Source organism: Misgurnus anguillicaudatus, unplaced genomic scaffold (assembly GCF_027580225.2).
Source record: "Misgurnus anguillicaudatus unplaced genomic scaffold, ASM2758022v2 HiC_scaffold_27, whole genome shotgun sequence".
NCBI lineage: Eukaryota > Metazoa > Chordata > Actinopteri > Cypriniformes > Cobitidae > Misgurnus > Misgurnus anguillicaudatus.
Window position 1 is genome coordinate 948173 of NW_027395277.1, and position 21188 is coordinate 969360.

General features: G+C 38.9%; 1 protein-coding gene across 5 annotated transcripts in view; it reads right to left on the reverse strand.

The window, feature by feature from the left end:
* Positions 1–18235: 18235 nt before the first annotated feature.
* The window catches only part of LOC141362494 (synaptotagmin-7-like), a 128119-nt gene continuing 125166 nt past the window's right edge, over positions 18236–21188 (reverse strand). For all 5 annotated transcript variants that reach the window (XM_073864653.1, XM_073864654.1, XM_073864655.1 and 2 more), the window contains 3 exons: positions 20561–20675; positions 20202–20401; positions 18236–19833 (listed from right to left, as the gene is read on the reverse strand). In XM_073864653.1, the coding sequence (XP_073720754.1) occupies positions 19729–19833; positions 20202–20401; positions 20561–20675 (420 nt within the window). In that variant the 3' untranslated portion in view covers positions 18236–19728. The remainder of the gene's footprint in view (positions 19834–20201; positions 20402–20560; positions 20676–21188) is intronic.

Consider the following 21188-nt stretch of genomic DNA (forward strand, 5'->3'; position numbering starts at 1 on the left):
TCCATACGTCTCCATTGACTTTGTATTGGGACAGGCTGCCTCCTTGTCATTTCTGGCTTATAACAAAAAACAGAATAATGCCTAAAAGCTGCTGTGTGAAAAGGTGCACAGCTTAGAAGCCAAAAAAAAAACAGAAATAAGTTTTTATAAGCTGTCGACCCCCAAAAAAACCGAGCGTTTAAAGACTTTTCATAGTACTACTATTAGTAGAACTGTGCCCACTAGAGGGGAACGTAGTCGGCGATCCACTTTTTTCTCCTTAAAGGCTGCTCGACAGCTTATAAAAACTTATTTTTGGGATTTTTGGCTTGTTAGCTGTACACATTGTCACACAGCAGCTTTTAGGCATTATTCTGTTTTTTTGTTATAAGCCAGAAATGACAAGGAGGCGGCCTCTTGCAATACAAAGTCAATGGAGACGGTTGGATTGTTTTCCCCCCGGTGGGCTTGGTTTTCAAATTAGCATAACTGCACTCTGTCTCTATGACAGGGGACTATTTTCGGTCAGTGCGTAATATCACTACGCCTGCGCAGCCATGTTACATCAGCAAAGTCCTTGATTATTACGCCAGTAAACATGATCATAAGACATGACAGGCCATAACAATATTAAGTAATATTTTATCTAAATGAAACTTTACAGAAAATATTATATTGCTATGGCCTGTCACATCTTGTGAGCATGACAATTATTAAAATAATCACAAATATAACCATTTGAAAATAGCATAATAATAATAATGACATTGGACACCATGTACCTGCAATTACATAATCAATCACCCATAAACTGTACACACGTTTGGGAAACTAAAGCGAAGACTTTGTATGTTGCATCCATGAGATATAGAAGAAATAAACTTATCGATGTAATAAAAGATGATGGCTTAAAAACAATATTTTCCATAACCTTTGGAATAAATGTGCTTTGATATTTTTAAACTTCTTAGTGTGTTGTGTTGTGTGTGAATGTAATCTCCAGTTTAAACTCAGCTCTGTTGTGGTAGATCAATCATTCTTGTGTGTTTGTTTTGCTTTAGGCTTTGACAGAAACAGTTTCTCTCTCTCCTTTCAAACCGCCTCCATTTTCTTCTTATACATTTCTTATCACATTGGCAGCATTTAGCTTGCTGGTATGAAATGTCAAGCAGTAACATCTACAGTACATATTTATGCATGTACATTTTTGGGTGGACTTCAGGAAAACTATTAGAGAAAACGGTAACACTTTATTTTACGGTGTATTTGTCACATGCAAAATGTAATTATTTTAGTAATAACAGTTAATTATGCATAATTACATGCAACTAACCCTAAACCAAATCCTAACCCCAACCCTATAGTAAGTACATGTTGTTAAAGGACAAGTTGGGTATTTTACACGTAAAGCCCTGTTTTCAGATTGTTTATGATGAAATAGAACAGTTTTGACTGAAATTTCGACATATGCGTCTGCCCCGAGAATTTTCGGGTGTTTGTTGTATCACCTCACACCTCTACAAAGGGTGTATAGGTGCACTTGAACAATCCTTTCTAAAATGCATTAAACTTTCGTTTTTCAAAGAAGTGAAACACACCGAGTGGTCAGGGGTGTTCACTGATATGCTAAATCGCTGCAAAAGATGCTTTCCAACAGCTGTTTTAGCATTCGTTGTAAACTTGTGGACCTATTTTTCCAAACGCCTCACACCCGTATATTCTTCTGTTGAGAGCTTAAATAATAGACACTCCAGCCCAGTTGGTGGCGATAATCCGCCTTTGCCAATTGCAAGAATACAAACAAGGTTCCCGGCGCGGAGTAATACCGTACCTCACAGCACATCTAATACAAGTCAATGGAGTTGGACAAAAACTACAATAAAACGTGTTGGAAAGCATCTTTTGCAGCGATTTTTGTGTGAGTATATCAGTGAACACCCCTGACCACTCGGTGAGTTTCACGTCTTTGTAAACGAAAGTTTCATGCATTTTAGGAAGAATTGTTCCTGTGCACCTATACACCCATTATAGAGGTGGGAGGTGATACAACAAACACCCGAAAATTCTCGGGGCAGCCGCATATGTCGAAATTTTAGTCAAAACCGTTCTATTTCATCATAAACAATCTGAAAACAGGGCTTTAAGTGTAAAATACCGAACTTGTCCTTTAATGATTACTTATTACTTAGTACTTAATTGTATAATTACACTGTAACAATGATGTCGTAAAATAAAGTGTGACCAAGAAAACTTAGTAAACACATTTTATAACATTTTACAATAAGTTTATATTTTGTTAAAGTGCATATTTCATTGCTAAAACCGTCATTTTGTGTTTTCATAGTTTATGCTTCAAAAAACACATTATTTTCCACATACAGTACATTTTTGTAGCTTCAGATATCCCTGCCTTACTCAAACGCTTTGATTTTGTACAAAACTCATCGCTTTGAAAAGCGCTGTCATTGGTCTGTGATTTATACGTTGTGATTGATCTGAATACCTCTGACGTCAGCAGGAAATGACCATGTTTGAAAGATTTGGTCACAATGCAATGCTAACAGGAGTTAACTTACAGGCTGTGAGTCCGAAGCAGGAGGAATTATGATAATGACCCAGGAAGTAAACTGTTGCCTACAATCCGTGTGTTTGTTGTAGTCCAAGAAAAGAGATTTACGTTGGAGACGATAACTCGCATCATCGTTTACTTTGGGGTTTGTACCTTTTGCATATCGTTAACATGTACAAATACACACTTACACACCAAAGGAAATGTAAAATCGTTAATCGGACCATAGTTGCTCTTTAACATTATTAAATGCATTAGCTACCTAGAGGGCAGACGGCCCCAGGCGAATCTGCACCAAAGTCAGCAGCTTTGGTACGGATCTGAGTCTTCTGCTGTATGAACTAATAATGCTGTAGAAGTATATTTTTTATTGTTTGTTCATGTTAGCTAATCCATAATATTGAACCAAAAACAAACCCTAGAATTCACTAAAACATATAAACCTACACATGCATTTATCAATGACTCAAATAATCTATTTCATTCCTCTTTCATCTTCTCTGGGTGTGTACAATGATTTCAGCAGCTCTTCTCTTCTCTGCACGTTTGCATTTTCACACTCATTTCCCATCCTGTCTTACTTTCTCAGCATGTCTCTTTATTCCTCTCTCCATCTGTCCTGGTGGCTGCTGCGGTGTCTGGACACGTTATCAAGAAATGTCTTGTCAAAACAGATAATGCTTGTCTCTTTCCTAACATACAGTAAATGTGGAGAGTGAGACAGAGAAAACAGAAAGACCAGAGAGAGAAACAGACTTTGGCTTACACATTTTAAGAGAAAGACACGTTTCTATTCATGTGCCACAGAAAGAAAGTTTTCAAGCATAGGCATGGAGAGTGAATTACACGTCCGAGGTTACACGTCAGTGAATCTGAATTTGCCCTGTGCACACTTCAGTAGAGAGAAGTGAATTGGAAACAGTTAATAAGAGCAAAACCAAAGTAAATTCAGTTTTAGGTCTCTCTTGACATTGTGCAAACACTGTTTAACTTTTTGAATTGCTTTTTAAACTTGTGCTACACTAGGTCCTGAACCCAAAACAGTTTTCTATTGCATCACTGCAGGAACATCTACCACCTTTATTTTTAAAAGTGTATGGTTTACATACGAACACATTTAGCACTCCAAACTAAACTGACTTTTTATTTATAAATGCAGTCAATGAAAAGCAGTTGGCAGAAAGCAAAGGGAACGGGAGAGACAGACGGAGAGAGCGAGGTGTGGATGAAGGTGTGGATGGAGTGCGTCTAATATTAGTCCTCAGTGATGTCACAGCGTAGCTCCTGCCGTGCCGGCTGGATTTGGACGTGCGCTATGATTCAGAAGGGGGCGAGAACTTGGCATCTAGTCTGCAGGAACCTGGAACACAATGTGCCTTGCTGCATGATGCCTCCTTTTTCTTTTTATTTACTTCTCCACAGTTCTCCACAATTTTGCATCCTCCTCTTTACTCATCCTTTTTCTATGCAGCATGTCATTCAGCCATTTGGACACATCTCAGCTTGAAAATGTCACAACCCACCGGCATGCTGTCCATCGCGTGACAAACACATTCACCCTCCTATTGATGGTGGGCAACATGGTTGGGATTTTGTTTCTATTTTTATATTTGGTTCCATCAACGGTTCCTGCATTCGTCTGCTGATGTGGACAGAACAGGGTAATAAAATATACATTATAAAAAAGGCAATTGTATTAAGCAACAATTATCATAGCTGAATTTTTTTTAAAAAACATTTTGTTTACCAAACATTGTACATTTCCCTTCCTCAAAACTACTACAGCAACACTATCTCAAGGCATTTCCTGGTATAGTCACAAAAAATATTTTTTGTGAGTCAATTATCACAAATGTCTTTTTCGTTTTACTCAGCACAAATTTCTATATATTGTTTTTCGTGTCCCCAACCACAACTTTCTTTCGTTTCATTTTATGCTATTTTTTCTATTTTTAAACGATTGTCCCTTGGGGTAAATTTGGGGTTTAGATGTTATTTTATGTGTTGGTTTCTCTTTTTTTCTGATTTTTAAACTGTTGCTGCTTGGGGTTAAATTTGGGGTTTGGGTTGGGATGTCTGAAATGTAACAAAGTTGTTCTACCCCAACCCCAGCGACTAAAAAAATTGAAGAAAAAAAGATAAACCAATACATAAAATCACACAAAATAAATATATCAATTATTTTGTGACTATACCACCTTGAGACTATACCACCTTGAGGGTTGACTACAGAAGCAGGATAGTTACATTTAACTAGAATCAGAACTTTAAAATTCCTTAAAATTCCCAATCTTAGATTAAAATGCTTTAAAGCTATTTGTTTATTTGACTTTCTCTTACACACAGTCACTGTCAAACCAAATGAATATGCCACGTTAAAATTAATAACACACTCAATCTTAATATTACTTGAGCATGCAAGCAATTTCAAATGGATTACCTTGCATGGTAATAAATTCATCATTATTGCAAATTATTCATTGGTGCATTCCACATATTGACAATTACACTATTAAGATTACAGAACCACATTAAATACATCTGATGAACGTCACCTCCGTCAAAATGAGATGAACTGAACACTCTTAGTATGTTTTATACATTCATCAAATACTTTCGCTTCAAATCTGCTTAATCCTTGCCTTAGGCCATTCAGAAATACCGCTTTGTTGGCAGAAACGTTTTTTTAGCAAAGTCCTCTAAGTACATGAAAGAAGAATTGGATGAATGACATCAGATTTCAGTTAAGGAGCTGCAAGTTTACTGAATATATATATATATATATATAGTGGCGATTTTTGTACTTTTGCAGCAAAAGACAGAGTCAGATTTTGTTTAATAAAAATGAAATTACTAAAGTGACATTTATGAAAATAAGACATTTCAATTACTGACTAATAACCTCTTCATTTCTATTAAAGTAGAATTACTGAACCGAAACATGAGAGTGATAAAAAAAATATTTAGAAGAAAACATGTCAGACGCTTTTTCATTGTATAGTACCCCACGGGTTGGATCAGGTCAGCTTACTTTTGGGGGCTTTTCCACTGGGTACGGTACATAGTACCCAATACGGTTTTTTAGTACCACCACGGTTGGGGTTCCAAGCGAATTGATCTGATACTAAAAACGTGACATAAAAACACTGTAGATCACTGATTGGTCTGAGAGAATCGTCACTACACTGAAAAAAAATGAATCATTGAATTAAATAAAAAAATTTAAGGTAAGTGGTTGCAATCAATTTATTTAAGCTACATTTAAACAAAAAATATTAGTAAAGTAAAATAAAATATATAACTTTTGTTTAAATGTAGTTTAAATAAATTGATTGCAACCACTTACCTTAAATAAAAATTATTAAATTCAATGAATAATTTTTTTCAGTGTACCAGCTTAATGATAAACGCAAGATTAGCTTTACCTTCGTGCTTGCGCTGTCTCGCGCAAACTTGTTGTCATCTGTGCTTTGTTGTAAGTTCCCAAACTCCCTTTTAGCGGTGAAAAACATCCACTGGCTGAGAATCAGGAACACCATACCAGTGTTTTCCTTGCAGTTTATGGCGGCACATCTGCGGCCCGCACGTCTACATGTATGCACTGCATTTTTGCAACTGACTGACGCCGCGTGTGTTTGAGGTATAGTGACATCGCAATGTGCAAACATCTGTTTGTGGTGGTAAATTTAGATTTTGTGGCAGACTGACAAATAAATCAATGTAGAGGAAACACTGCATACCAAAGATGCTCGCTCCCACTTTTTGTATGATGTCACAGCAGTAGGCAGCGCAAATATAATGACACGCCTATAATCCCTCCCACTCTGAAGTGATACTAAACTCAATAGAGACAGAGCGCAGCGCGTCACAACCTGAAAACCACGCCCACCGGGGGGGAAAGCAATCCAACAGTCTCCATTGACTTTGTATTGCAAAAGGCCGCCTCCTTGTCATTTCTGGCTTATAACAAAAAACTGAATAATGCCTAAAAGCTGCTTTGGGACAATATGTACAGCTAACAAGCCAAAGAACACAGAAATAAGTTTTTATAAGCTGTCGAGCCGTAAAACCCAGTCTTTAAGGAGAATAAAGTGGATCGCCGATTACGTTTCCCCCTATTGGACGCAGTTTTACTAATAGGAGTACTATGAAAAGTTGCCTGTTTCCATTTCCTTTTCCGTTTTTTGAAGTCGACAGCTTATAAAAATTTATTTATTTATTTTTTTGGCGTGTTAGATGTACACCTTGTCACACAGCAGCTTTTAGGTATTATTCTGTTTTTAAGTTTAATCTGTAAATAAGTTTTTATAAGCTGTCGACCCCAAAAAACGAGCGTTTAAAGACACAAAAATGGATACAGGCAACTTTTCATAGTACTTCTATTAGTAGAACTGCGTCCACTAGGGGGAAACGTAGTCGGCGATCCACTTTATTGTCCTTAAAGGCTGGGTTTTACGGCTCGACAGCTTATAAAAACTTATTTCTGGGTTCTTTGGCTTGTTAGCTGTACATATTGTCACACAGCAGCTTTTAGGCATTATTCAGTTTTTTGTTATAAGCCAGAAATGACAAGGAGGCGGCTTCTCGCAATACAAACTCAATGGAGACGGTTGGATTGATTTCCCCCCCGGTGGGCGTGGTTTTCAAATTTGCATAACGGCGCTCTGTCTCTATGGAAAAGCTAACCGAGCCAAAGTAAAGTAAGCTGACCCGACCTGACCCATGGGGTACTATGCAATGAAAAAGCGTCATTATAGGGTTTTGCATCTGAGCTCTTCACTTATAAATATGTATACTTACAATACTATAGCGAATAAAAGTCTCCACACCAGCATGTTTACAAATAAGTCTATTTTATTATGGAACATAGTAAGAACTGTGCTCCTTAGGTCCGTCCACCCTCACATCCAATCATATGGAAGGGTGTGGGCAGGAAAACGAAACAAACGAACAAACAAACAAAGAAAAATCAAACAGTAAGATCACAGTCCGCTCGGCCAAAAAAACAGGAGAGGCTTAAAAATTGGGAACGCTTTACCGTCCTGCTACCGGGCAACGATCTCAGACGCCTTCAGCTCGAGCCGCACCCCCCCAAAAACAATAAACTCTCTACTGCCCCCTTGAGAAACAAAACATTCGCCAACTCCGATTAGAAGCTGGAAAACACCACATAGTTTATAATGAGAAAAAATTTATTTTATACCCTGTTACGGACACAAAACATCAGTGTTTATTTATTCATTGCTATTGTACATTAAAAAAAATTTTACGCAAGACACTAACGTTGGCTTTCCATCGTAGCGTTCATGGAATGTTTGAAGTTTTTTGAGAAGTATGAGAAATCGGGGGAGTTTCGGGAAGAGCGAGGCGTCTGGATCACTCACCCAGCTTCAACACTTAATCACATACACATTATTTCAAGGATAAACATACACTTATAAATAAACCGATATGTGCACAACCTAAACTTATTTACTATAAACTTATTTTTATAACCTGGCATTTAACGCTACATGCGAGAGCTCTTTTCTTTTATTGTTTTATTGTGTCTTGGTGTCTATTTTTTCGTGGTGTTGACTGTTTGTATCATTGATAATTTTATTCTTCTTGTGTGTACAGCACTTTTTTGGAAAAAAGTGCTTTATAAATAAACTTTGACAGCCTGAGGCCATGAGGACTCTCTAAGAATATCTTTATACTTTTAAAAACAAACAGGACAGATTGCTCGCCATCTGCTAATCAAATTTCGTTAGCATTGCCTCTGTTTAGATGACATCTAGTGTATGAATAGTGATCCATCAATGGATGGCATCTCCACCTGTGCTTCCTGATGAGAAACAGGAAGCAAAACGGAAAAATAACAAAAAACTCGGGAAGGTATTTTGTCTTACACTACATCCAGACGTAAAACACGGGAAGCACATATGGACATTACGGTAAGTACCGAAGTTACGGCACACAAACAGGATCACGGTAAAGACGCATGCAAATCCTTCGTCATTTCCGATCTGCGTTCCCAAGCGCTCTCCCGGGCGCCTGAACCTCGCTGTGTTCAACGACAGACAAACAAACAAGAACAACACACATCGCATGATGCCACTACAAAAACGTTGAAAGAAAAACAAAACGACAACCAGTAAAGAAAGCGAGAATATAAAAACGTGGCATCCTTCGGGTTTTACGGAAAGCATGTTTAACTTGCTTCAGCTCGCGTCTATGCTGTTAACCTCTATCAACACTATTCTGTGAATCTTTCACAGGCAGCTAAATCTATACAGTACTGTTATTTTTCATAGATTTATATTTTTTTACACTGTACAAAGTTGGCAAAAAAATACATGAATAAATACATTTAGTCAGATTGTACACATCAAGCGTGTGTCGAGACGCAGAGATGGGGATCAAGGAGAACGAGAAAGAGCAAGTAAAAAAAACGTGACCCGCCCCCAGACAGTGAGGTCATGATATTGTTATTCATAGTCTTTTTAAAACAAATATATGTTTTGTTGGAGTCCGATGAAACATATCTATTGTTGTTTCATTCTCCATCTAACTCAGTGGTAAAGCATTACGTTAGCAACGCAAAAGGTAATGGGTTCGAATCCAGGGAACACAGTATATTGATAAAAATATATACCTTGTAATGCACAGTAAGTCGCTTTGGATAAAAGCATCTGCCAAATGCATAAATGTAAATTTGGCAATTAAAATCTGTTTGTATTTCAGAAGTGGTTTCAGGGGCGATGATGCATGTTAAACTCAAAAGTGCTGGCTGAAGGAAAACAAATATTATTGTCCATAAATTATAGCCTAACTAGATTTCCAGAAAAGTGGTGATTTTAAGTGGTCCTTTCTCATTAAAAAGTCAACACCAGATTTTTTGCATGACTTTACAAGTTTACGAAATTAATACACAAGGCCATTGCACACTGCCCAAAGTTGCCAAAATAAGCAAGCTGCCAAAACAATTTTTTTACATGATTGAATAATATTCATGATAATTGCTTTGCAATGTGTTCTCAACAATCAATATGTCTAATGCTGCGTTCAGACCAGCCGCGGTAGAGGCGTCAAGCGCGAGTGATTTCAATGTTAAGTCAATGTGAAGACGTGTTGACGCGCGTCTAGAGGTCTCGCGGCGCTAATGAGGCGTTTAGCATGGTAGGCGCGATTCCGCCTCATTCGCGCGTGTAGTTGGCGCAAATAGCGTGAATTGAGCGTTGCCGCGGCAAACGCACGAGTTGAAAATTTTGAACTTTGGCGGAAAAACGCGACGCGTTAACCAATCAGGAGCTTGCTCTAGTAGTGGTGTGATTACAGGAAGGGAGAGGAGTCGAAGAAGCCCCTACGGCCCTGTCCCAAATGGCACACTCCGGACTTGTGGTCCTCCTCAGAGTCCACACTTTGATGACATCATAGAGTGCAGACTTTAGGGACCATTGATGCGAGTCCACGTGGGTGCACCGGAGTTGTGTTTTGGGACAGACTTGAGCGTCACGCCGGAAATAGGAAGGGAAGTTGCCGGTCAGTGTGAACTCCTCCCTTCCGTCGTCTGATTGGTCTGATAGCTCTTTCGCAAGGACTTCGGGGTTGGTAAAGTGCGCGAAGCCTGCTGCAGTGCGGGCTTCGCCGGAGACCGCATCAAGGGGGCGCTGATGAGCACACTTTAAAGCGTAAAAATGACAGATGGGACACCCTACAGACTCGTAGACTAAGCGTGCACGCGCAATTTAAGTCCACGAGACCGAAAGTCCACATGAAGTGCACCATTTGGGACAGGGCCTACCATGACGCGAATTTCACGCGCAAATGAAGCGAGTAAACTCAAAATGTTCAAGCGGCAAACTAGATGCGGTAGACTCGAATTTGACGCCTCAAACATGGCTGGTGTGAACCTATGGTAAGCAACAGTAAAAGTGTTGCTTGCTTTAGAAAGCGCCAGTATAAAAAACCAACACCCGAGTATGAACCCTATCTGGATCTAAAGCCTGGAGGTTTCGGTTATTAGGGCTCTGGCTGTAATTTTCAGAGCGAGAGCCAGAGGGGGGAAGATGTCGATAAACCCCGCCAAGCACAGCAGGGAGCGGCATATGGATCGCAGACAGGGTTTGTGTTCTCCACACGCTAGACTAAAGCAAGTGTGCATCTGTGTCATCTGGCTGCAGTCGGGACGTTTGGAGCGATGGCTGTGTTAATATCCCAAAACAGCTGTAACCTGTATCAAAGCAGAAACGTGCTCTCATTACGCCAGCTCGACACCTATTGTATATGTGTGCCTGTGCCTGATCTATTTAAAGTCGGTCTTGTACCCGTGCGTGTTTGTCTGGGGCGATATGCATCAGCGTCTGGACACCGTGTTCCGACCAGGTGCAATGAGATCTAGTGATAAATCTTTTCTCGTCCGTTCGAATGTTTGGGGTTAAATACAACTTAAGCAAACAAAAACAGAGCTGTATAATCCTTCGCTTACAGCCAACATGTTTGATCCTACAAACTGAAGAATTGGGTGACGCGTTTATCCAAAGTGACTTAAAAGTTATACATTTTTTATCAGCATGTGTGTTCCTTGGATTTGATACTATGACCTTTTGCGCTGCTCATGCAATGCTCTACTATTGAGCTATACAGGAGCTGAATTTTTTTTTTTACATTTTGTTATTTGCTCGCTTTCTATTTTCTGTTGCATTGTGCACACCGTGAAATCTGGATGCTTCCCACAGCTGTTACGACTATTTTGTCAGTAAGTATGAAAAAAATGACTTGGATCTCGGTGGTGTTGCATCTGGTTAGGACACGGTCTAGGGGGCATCTTCTGGAATTGTGGGTAATTAATGAGATGGGTTTGGCAGTGTGATGTCACAGACGATTGGCAGTTTCTCGTTTAATTTTCTTGCTCGTTCCCCTTCGACCTCATTCCCCCCTCTGCGGAAATACAACAGACATCAAAATCCCTCGTTCAAGAAGGGCGGATATTATGATCAAAATCGTCATCAACACACTGTTAGTCAAGAGCATCTGCTTACAAGTGACAAACGAAAACATGTACAATATTTTCTTTCATTTTTGCTCGGTTATTTACAAAATAAGTTGTTCAAAACATGAAATCGGGAGACGTCTCCCATTTATCACATTTATGATAAAGAAAACACCAAGCACGCACATACGGACGCACACAGAGTCGAACATTAACAGAAGAATTATTACTTTGTAGCGTTGTTTACCTTCATTCAGAGTAAATACACTAAAACCCTGACAGGGAGGAGTCAAGCCGGCCTGACGGCCAGCTCTTTAAACCGATAAAGAGAAGCGCAGACAGGAAGCTGGAGCTGGTAGAAGAGAGAGAGAGAGAGAGAGAGAGAGAGAGAGAGAGAGAGAGAGAGAGAGAACTACATCTGTCATCCATCAATAAGAGAAAGGTTTGTGTAGTATTGACTATATGTCCCCCATCAGATAGTTTACCTGACTGACAACAGGACAAATAAATCCGAGCTGAGGACTTTACACAAACACTACATTCAATGAAGAGGCCAACTGTGATTTTAGAGAGAAAGCACAAACATATCATAACATCTGATATGATGTATTGCATGAACATCCTCATTATTTGAATTTTTAAGATTGAGTCATTTTAGCCACCTCCCTGAATTCAACCAATCTCAAATCTCTGACCAGATGCTAGGAAAGGCAAAAAAAATTGTTGGATCCACACAGGTACATGGATTCAACACGTTACAGTACAGGACCAATACATAAAGAGATTAAGGGCAAATACATGTGAAAACCCAGCGAAAGTAATTTTTTGTGATTTCGGCCCCGTTTACACAAGAATGCTCGGGGTAAAAACGTATTTTATCGGATGTGGCTTTCGTTTACACGGCGACTGCGTTTTTGGGGCTTAAAAACGCAAAAAAGTGAAACCACCCTCCAGAGTGGAAATCTTAAAAATGCTCTACCGTCGTGCTCCCGTCTAAAGGGTGAAAACCGGGTGTGCCTCATAAGTCTTGAAAAGGCTCTTTGATCGCCCCCTAGTGGCTTGCTGCAGTAGAAGTCATAAACCCCGCCCTCTCCATTCAAACGAATGGGACTCTGCTCTAAATAAAAAAAATATTTACACTTCCAATAAAAGTTTCTTAAAGATGCTTTTGGTCCTTTCAAGTAGCTGCTATCACGCTGATATATGTTCAAGTGTTCATTTGTGTGATAAATTTCATTTTAGCGAGTAATTTGATGCTATAGAAATTGGGCGTGTTGTTATGATTGGCGTGGTTGAATTGTTTGTTTGAGCGGAAGTTTGATACTGCGGCTCCGCCTCTGGCTCCACGGACGATTCCTTCTGCGCATGCCTTGGCTCCAAACTGACGTTTTTACGTAACATGGCGGCGGCGACCATGGTCGGACATTAAGGCTTCATATCATTAAAATGGAGGGAGGCCACGTCGCGTCATCCATCTTTTTTTACAGTATATGGTAAAAACGCAAAAGTCTGCTCACAGTGGCTCTCGTCGCGTACACGTTTTCGTCACAGACGTGCGCCAGTTCAGGAAAATAACAACAAACATGTCGGATTATTTCCATACGTCGGACCTTCAAGTTGCCATAGCAGCTCTGATAAATATAAAATAGTCTTTCCAGCAGTTGTACGAAATATTCACAGCTAGTATTACTGACCAGAGAAGGCGCATTAATTACCTCTATCAAATTGTTGATGCGCCAATTTCTTCGGAAGCAAACCAGACGGCTTTGGACAAGACCTGGGAGTACAATGAAGCAATGAAGTGTGTCAGTGCTTCACATTGCCACCTAGCCACCTGGAGTGCATACTACATCGAATACCCTCAAAACGCTTGTATAAACGCGGAATAAAAAGTGATAATGCAACGACGTGTAAGTGTAGCCTTAGTGTTATCTAGATAAATCGTCCTACATGATGTAAACATTCCATGAAAATACAACCTTGATATCTTTGGATTTCAAGTTAAAAGTTCACTGTAAAAAACGATGCAGCATTTTTGTCAAATCAACATATGTTTTTATGTTACTTTAACTTAAAGGCACACTCCACTTTTTTGGAAAATTTGCTCATTTTCCAGCGTTCCTAGAGTTAAACATTTGATTTTTACCGTTTTGGAATCCATTCAGTTGATCTCTGGGTCTGGCGCTAGCACTTTTAGCATAGCTTAGCATGATTCATTGAATCTGATTAGACCATTAGCATCGCGCTCAAAAAAGATATTTTTCCTGTTTAAAACTTGACTCTTCTGTAGTTACATCGTGTACTAAGACCGATGGAAAATGTAAAGTTTCGGCCGATATGGCCTAAAAAACACTGCATTTTTTACATTGTCGTTGCCTTAATTTTTTAATTAATGCAACCTAAAAAATATTAGTTGACGACAACTTTTTTGAGTTAACTAATATTTTTAAGTTGAATTACCACAAATTTTTAAGCCAACCAGGTACCTTAAGTTGAACCAACAAATGTGTTAAAAAAACAAACAGGAAGTCAAGATCTCTTAAGCTATGGGAGAAAAACGTCTGCACCATTATAACAGCTGTTGAAACAAACACCCGTGAATCTAACCAATGCCTGCATGATGCAACCAACTGCAAAACATCTAGAGAAACTTCGCTTTACCGCCTCTCTCTCTCTCTCTCTCTCGTTCTCTTTTCTCTGAAGAACAGATAATTGGACGGCAGTGATGCTTTCTTCAGTGTGTGTGTGTGTGTGTGTGTGTGTGTGTGTAGGTGTACATATGGCAATGAGTGTGGGAGATCCATGACATATTCATGGACGGGAAAAAATTGCTTTCTTAAAACAATAATTTGGTCATGAAAATGTAAAATGATTGTTGCTGTTTAATGAGCTGTTAAACGAATGCATGTGATTGAGCGATCCTCTGTATGAGTACTCGCTGTGTGTATTTGTATCTTTGTCTGCAGGGTGCAAAATTAATTTTTTGCCACACCTGCCGATGATGGGAAAAGTAAGAACTTTCAGGCCATAAATATTCCTTCCTGGCCACGAAACTGTTTTGTATCATTCTGTCCCTAAGGCAATGACATTATTAATTGTTTTTCCCTGCATATTTATGACAAACAAATATCAAGATGAGATGCTTTGCGTCACTCTTTCAAACCGTTCAGACATATTTGTTTTGGTGCCTCAATGCGAGAAATATTAAAATTTTTATTTTAGTATAAAAATGCAAACTTTAGGCGTCGTAGATTACGATGCTAAACGTTCCACTGAAGTACCCTTTGTTAAAAGACACGTGAGTTGTGACAGATTGTTAGAAAAGACATTATTGCTTTATCAACTCAACTGCAACCGTGTGTTATTACATTTCCTAATACTGGCCATCTGGGGATTAAAACTCCATTTTATTGTCTCGCCAAAACCAACTGGAGTGCATCTGTCAGAAGGTTAGTGTTGTTTTGGACCTCTGTGTGTATATTAAGGTTGGTTTTTCCGTACAAAATGACCCAAAAGTCTCATGCAGAAAATGATCTGGAGTGACGGTAACAGCCACAACACTCATAATATCTATAAAATACACACACACACGTGCAAACACACAAAGTGAGCGAAGCAAAAGGTACTGGTCAGCAAAGAAGTCAGTGGCCATAACACACACATGCACGCGCGCGCGCACACGCACTTCAGATCTATTGCTGACTGGAGTTTTCTATGAAAACAAATACTCTGCAAGCTCAGTAGTGCCAACTCAACAAAATTGTCCAGATACGTTAACCTGATTTATTCTAGATACAATGCATTTTACTGATTTTGTTTTTAATTAAAAGTGAACTCTACATTTCTTAAAACACTGTAAAAACTCTGCATTCAATTTTTTAAGTTTTATCAATTTCTTGACTAGAAAGGAGTTGCTATAAATTATCAAAAATAAAATAACTTATAATTCAACTTTATTTTTACAATTTATCGGAAATCCTTAAGAAAGTTGAAATTCAACTTGTTGTAAATTCAAGTTCATTAAACTTAAAAATGGAAGTGCAACAAGAAATTCTCTAGTGCGGGAAGTGTATTAACTAATTAAGTGTCGACAAAAGACTATTGCGAAATGACGGAGTTTCCGTTAATCGATAATATGCGAATGAAACTTAGTTTTTTTCCTCTCGCAATAAGTCATTTCAAACATCACATCGACTGATATTGGTTGGTTAATATCACATCGACCGCACTAGGCATTATTTTCCAACCAAAGGAGACATAAAAAGCCCATTTTACTTCGAAGCGGCAACGTATAGGTGTTTCTTGAAGGTAATAGTACATTATTTTAAATCAAAAGAGATGCAGGAGTGTTATCCAAGCATTATTGGCAAGGAAAGCCTTTTATATCTGGCAGCAGACACGTATAAGGGTGTTTCCGGGAGGTTTTAGTGCATACCGCGTACTAGGCATGTAAACGGTTAATTGATTATCGGTTAATTGTTGACAAGAATTTACTTGATTAAATTAAATTAAATTAATTGTCGGGTAATTGAACAACGCCGGAAATAAAATGTACAAGCATATTTAGAGCAAATTTAACAGCACATTTGACTGCGGTGTGCTTATGGCTTTTAAAAATTAGCGTCAAATTAATTTTTAATAGACTACTTTAGCCTGTCACGCTTTTTGACGGAGGAGTCCACGACATCTTCAAATAATAATTATTTGACATACTTGCATCACGTAACCTGAAAATGTGAATAAACTGTTTTTCTTGCAAATATAATTTCATTGCAGTAAAATTGCATTGCAGTAAAATACACCTTTTCCGAATCGCCTGAAAAACCACCTCATGCAAGCGTAAAAACTTTTTTGCGTTTAATTTTTGCGAAATTGGCGTTTCCTTTGGCCATGTTTTCAATCGAAATTCCAAATGGTGCAATTTAAAGTGTAATGGAAATGTAGCTAATTACTATGTTTTATTTATGCGTGATGTGATTATAAAAGTGTCTGGTCATTTGTTTGCTGTCTGACACACACTATACAAACATAACATAGTTTACTTTTTACACTTGCACTCTTGAACACAAACACAGGAATGATACAGAATGGCTGATAGGAATAAGAGCAAGGTGACCTCAATAAAGCCTTAATACACGTAGTTGCACAAACACACACACACACACACACATGCAGAAACATACACACACGTGCATGCACACAAACTCAGCAGATGTTGCGTCATACACACTATTCGTGTTCGCTAAAGGCTAAGCTATGAAGAACACAAACACAAAATTTAAACTGTATTATTATCTGATAACATTGAGCGTCTGAAAGTGCTTTATTAAACGCTCCAGTGATCTGAGATGGCTTTCGGCTCAAAGCAGAAGTACTGCGGAGTCTTAAATACTGTCTAACAAAAGCGCGGCGTCCCAGTCCGAGTCATTACTGAACTGTTTTTAATGTCTTCGTATTCATCACGAGTTTAGCAGTCAAAACACTTTTTTACAAAGCAACTGAAGCAACTCATTGAATTCTGAAGTGTAGCGTCTAATAAAAATGAACTAAACTTTTGAACAAGCGCTTATGGATCGCACGAAGACTCCAGCCATAACTGTGGTCTAAAAGATATATACCAAGCAAGCAATAACCATCAATTTCCCATCCAGGTTAACTATAATCCAGCAATGAATAACTTTAAAAATAAACTTTAATTTGGTTACACGTGGTTTTTGCCAAAACTACTTGCGAGATGATATTGCATCATGTAAGCAAAGCAACAGTGATTACAAGATGTTTGCTTTCATTTATTTATTTATTCTTTTTTAATGTGTTTTTGGGCATCTATAAAATTTTCACTGACAGCTCACATTTTGCCTCAACGTCTGGCCTGTGATTGGACAGCTATTAGACATCTTTTAAATGCAAAATTGCTTGCTGGGATACTTTCCTAAATCTGTTCATTTGACAGCTCTGGTTGGAAATGACTGTACACATTTGGCTTTTGTGTCCTGCTACCGCCACAGGCAAAAAGCTAGAAAAGCTTTCAATAGACTGAGACCGTCTACCCAAATGCAAAGTCACTACGTCCCCATAGTGACCCCATGGCAACATCACTCTCAATGGAAATGCCACACCTTATGCTAACACATCTCATAATGCCACGAGCAGATGTATACACACTTACACATATAAACAGAGAGAGAGAGAGAGAGAGAGAGAGAGAGAGAGACCAGTCCAGCCCCCAGTATTCGCTGCTTCTTCTTTAAAACGCTCCTCCCTTAAAATACAAAAACGATTTATTATTGTATAAACAATTACTACCATATTTCTCAGTGTTACACCATTAAAAAGTGCAGATCACTTTTATCCCCTTTTTACACAGGAGAAAGTCATGAAAGTCTCAGAATAAGACAAAAGTAGGCCATGGGAAAATTGAACCGGATATTCACACACTTTGAGTTTTTTCACATCAATGAAGATACACATTAATGCCGTAATACACACGGAAGAATCTCGCAACACCCATCTGTGTCATATTCCCACCCAAAATCAATGAATTAATAAAAATATAATATTTTAGATACGTTTTCAACATATTATATCATAAGAAGCACTTTTCGACCCCAATTGTCGTAATAATTATTTTAATTTGCAAAATTTACTATTTTATATACTGCCTTGATAAACTTACTTTACAATAAAGAGGCTTAACTGACATGACAATAATCTAACAATGCGAAAAACGATTTTATTTAAAATATCATCTCATATTTTTCGATTTTGGGGTGAAATTCAGCTTGCACAGCACCGTCGACACAGTCTCACACGCAAACACACATGAATAAAGGCAGGTGTTTCTGAAGGATTTCGTCCAAAGACGATATTTGCTATCAGCGCGCATACACACACAAATACACATCACTAGAGCAAAGTGTGGCGGGAACTATATGGTGCACACGGCGCGAAAAATCGACTTTTTGCTTTATTTTCACAGCAGGTCTGGAAGAACATTTTTGATTGGTTTCTTCAAACGTCTTTCTTTATAAAAAACGATGTTTTTTTTCCCTTCCATCTGAACTTCCCAAAAATCCCAGAAGACCTGGAACGATCCTTTTTCACTTCTCCGCCCTGGTGATAAAAGTTAAACTCTATTTCTGTGGGATCTACTACACGTCACTCACAGCACACGAACAACGAGGGATCCCGGGAAAAAGAGGGATTTCACTACAATTGTGCCAGAGATAAAGAGAAACCACAGATAAAAAGGAAAATAGAGAATACGATGCAGTCCATTCGCCGTCTCGTACAGCAAGTCTCCGGATTGGGTAAGATGTCACAACAGCTTCACGCTGAACCAATCGGAACGTTTACGTAGAAAAAAAGCGAGGGAAGAGATCAAAAGAGGCGGAGATTCAAGTGAGGGCGGAATGCAACAAAAATACACGGAAAATCCAGTCAAGTGTGAAAGATGTGGAAAAAACTCGTAGAGGACTGGGATTTTGATAAAAACAAGTATAAATGGAGACGTAAATAAAAAACAAGAGACTGCTAATGGAAAGAGGGCCCGTCATTTCCCTCATGGCTTTAATTACAAGGGCCCTCCGAGGCCGATACACTCGCACGGGACGTCTGAGACCTGGAAAAATACAACTCCCAGAGTTCCTGCGACTTGATCCGGTTCAGCAGTGGCCAATTTAAAAGCTGGCAAATGAGCTCCCGTGAGCTCCGGGGTCTAGACGAAGTGGTCGATTGCGCTGGATGACATGAGGGATAGTCTCACTCAGATGTGAGCACAGATCAGGGACGCGAGGGAATTGTGGGTAGACAAACAAAAAGAGGAAGGAAAAACATCCTGGTAACGTGTAGTTACGGTTCAAGTGCTTTTTCAAATGGCTTTGTTTAGCTTTGTTAATCAGGTCCCAAACCTGAATGCAAAAAATATAAAGAACTGTTTGTGTATGGTAGTAGAAATGATTTGTTACTGTGTCACAGAGACAACTTGGATGATAGGCGGGCTTTTACACTACATGTTACCAGATGAGGAAGTAAAATGAGGCAGACGTCGGGAAAGGAAAAACACCGGAGACAGAAGGTTAAAGGGTATAAGAGTGGATGGCTAAAGTACCCGTGTTGTGCCGTCTGGCAGCAAGTTAGTCTTGTGCATAAGGACGGGGTTCGGGTCAAATGGGGTTGGGAAAAATGGGAAATGTTGAGGGGCGAATTATGCTTTGAGGGCGTGCCACTGTGCCACATTAGTACGCGGCCGGCTCAACATGTCCTTCCAGTGTTTGACCTCGGCTGGTCCGCTCTTCCATGACAAGTAGATCTGAAAAAGGAGTTTTGTAAAGAAAACAATGGGTTGAGTTTTCAGCAGTAACAAACTAAAAGCTACTTAATTCAATTTTAGCTTTATCTTTCCCAGTAACATTAGTTCATTCAGACAGTTCATTAGTTCATTTCAATAAAAGAAGATTCATTGATTCATTTAAGTGAATTTGCAAAGTCTCTGGGATGCAATTTAAATCTTCTTTTGTATCTACGTAGTCATTTATAAAAAACAAAGTATTATATATTCAAGACAATACAATAATTTTTACACGCTGTATTGGGAAAATAAACAACACAAATTCATGTTTGCTTTTCTTTAGTTATCTGAAACAGGTAAAAGAGCGAGCATAAGAGGTGTTTTCTTACTTTTCCGATGACATCATTGCGGCTTAGTCGATCCTTATCCATGACGGTGATGATGATGGTGGTCTCTCGGAGAACGTGTGCGGGCACGTCAAAGGGAAATGATTCGTTAAAAACAGGGTTCAGGCAGCGTTTTATGGTCACGGTCTTCTTCTTCTCTACACGCTTGTCTTTGTGCATTAGCCACACTTTCACATAGGGGTCTACAGCCAATCAGAGAAAAACATGACATGCAACAATTCAATACATGGGCAACTACGTTAAGAGTGATATTTCATTCTGTATGCATTTATACATATGCATTTATATGCATCTTGGTATTTTTGTGTATTTCTACATTGTTTCTGTCTGTCTCTGTGTACCTGAGGTGCCCCCGATGTCCATGGCTTTGAGATTACGTCCTTTGATTATGTTAACAGTGATGGTGTTGGCAGTTGGATTATAACATAGAGAAAGCAGCAGATCTCCACGACTTCCCTACAACACAGACATCAGACAACAGGCATTACAAACCATAATCACTCAATAAGAATAAACTGCATTTGTGAACAAAAATGCTGTGTTCTGTCATCAAGATCTATAAGGGGTGCATCAAGGGTCTGTTCTGGACCCCATACTTGTTTTGGTTTCAATGTTTTCACAGATGCCCTTGGCCCTAGAGCTAAACAGCATATATACATGAACTTTCACAACTAAAAAGCATAAGTTAAACAATGTGACATAAGCCTAGTTTCACAGAGAAGACTTAGCTAAAGCCAGGACTAGGCCTTAGTTAAATTAAAACGTTTAAGCATTTTTTATAAACATGCCTCAGAAAAATTTGTTTACTGGTGTGTATCTTAAAAAAAATCGATGGCACTTGGCTGCATATTTTAAAATCTGTAAATCTGTCCTCCAAACCTCCAAGATATGTTTTAGTCTAGGACTAGCCTCAAGCATGAAACCGGGGCGGATGTTGTATCTTCAATACCAAAAACTTACTGTAACTTC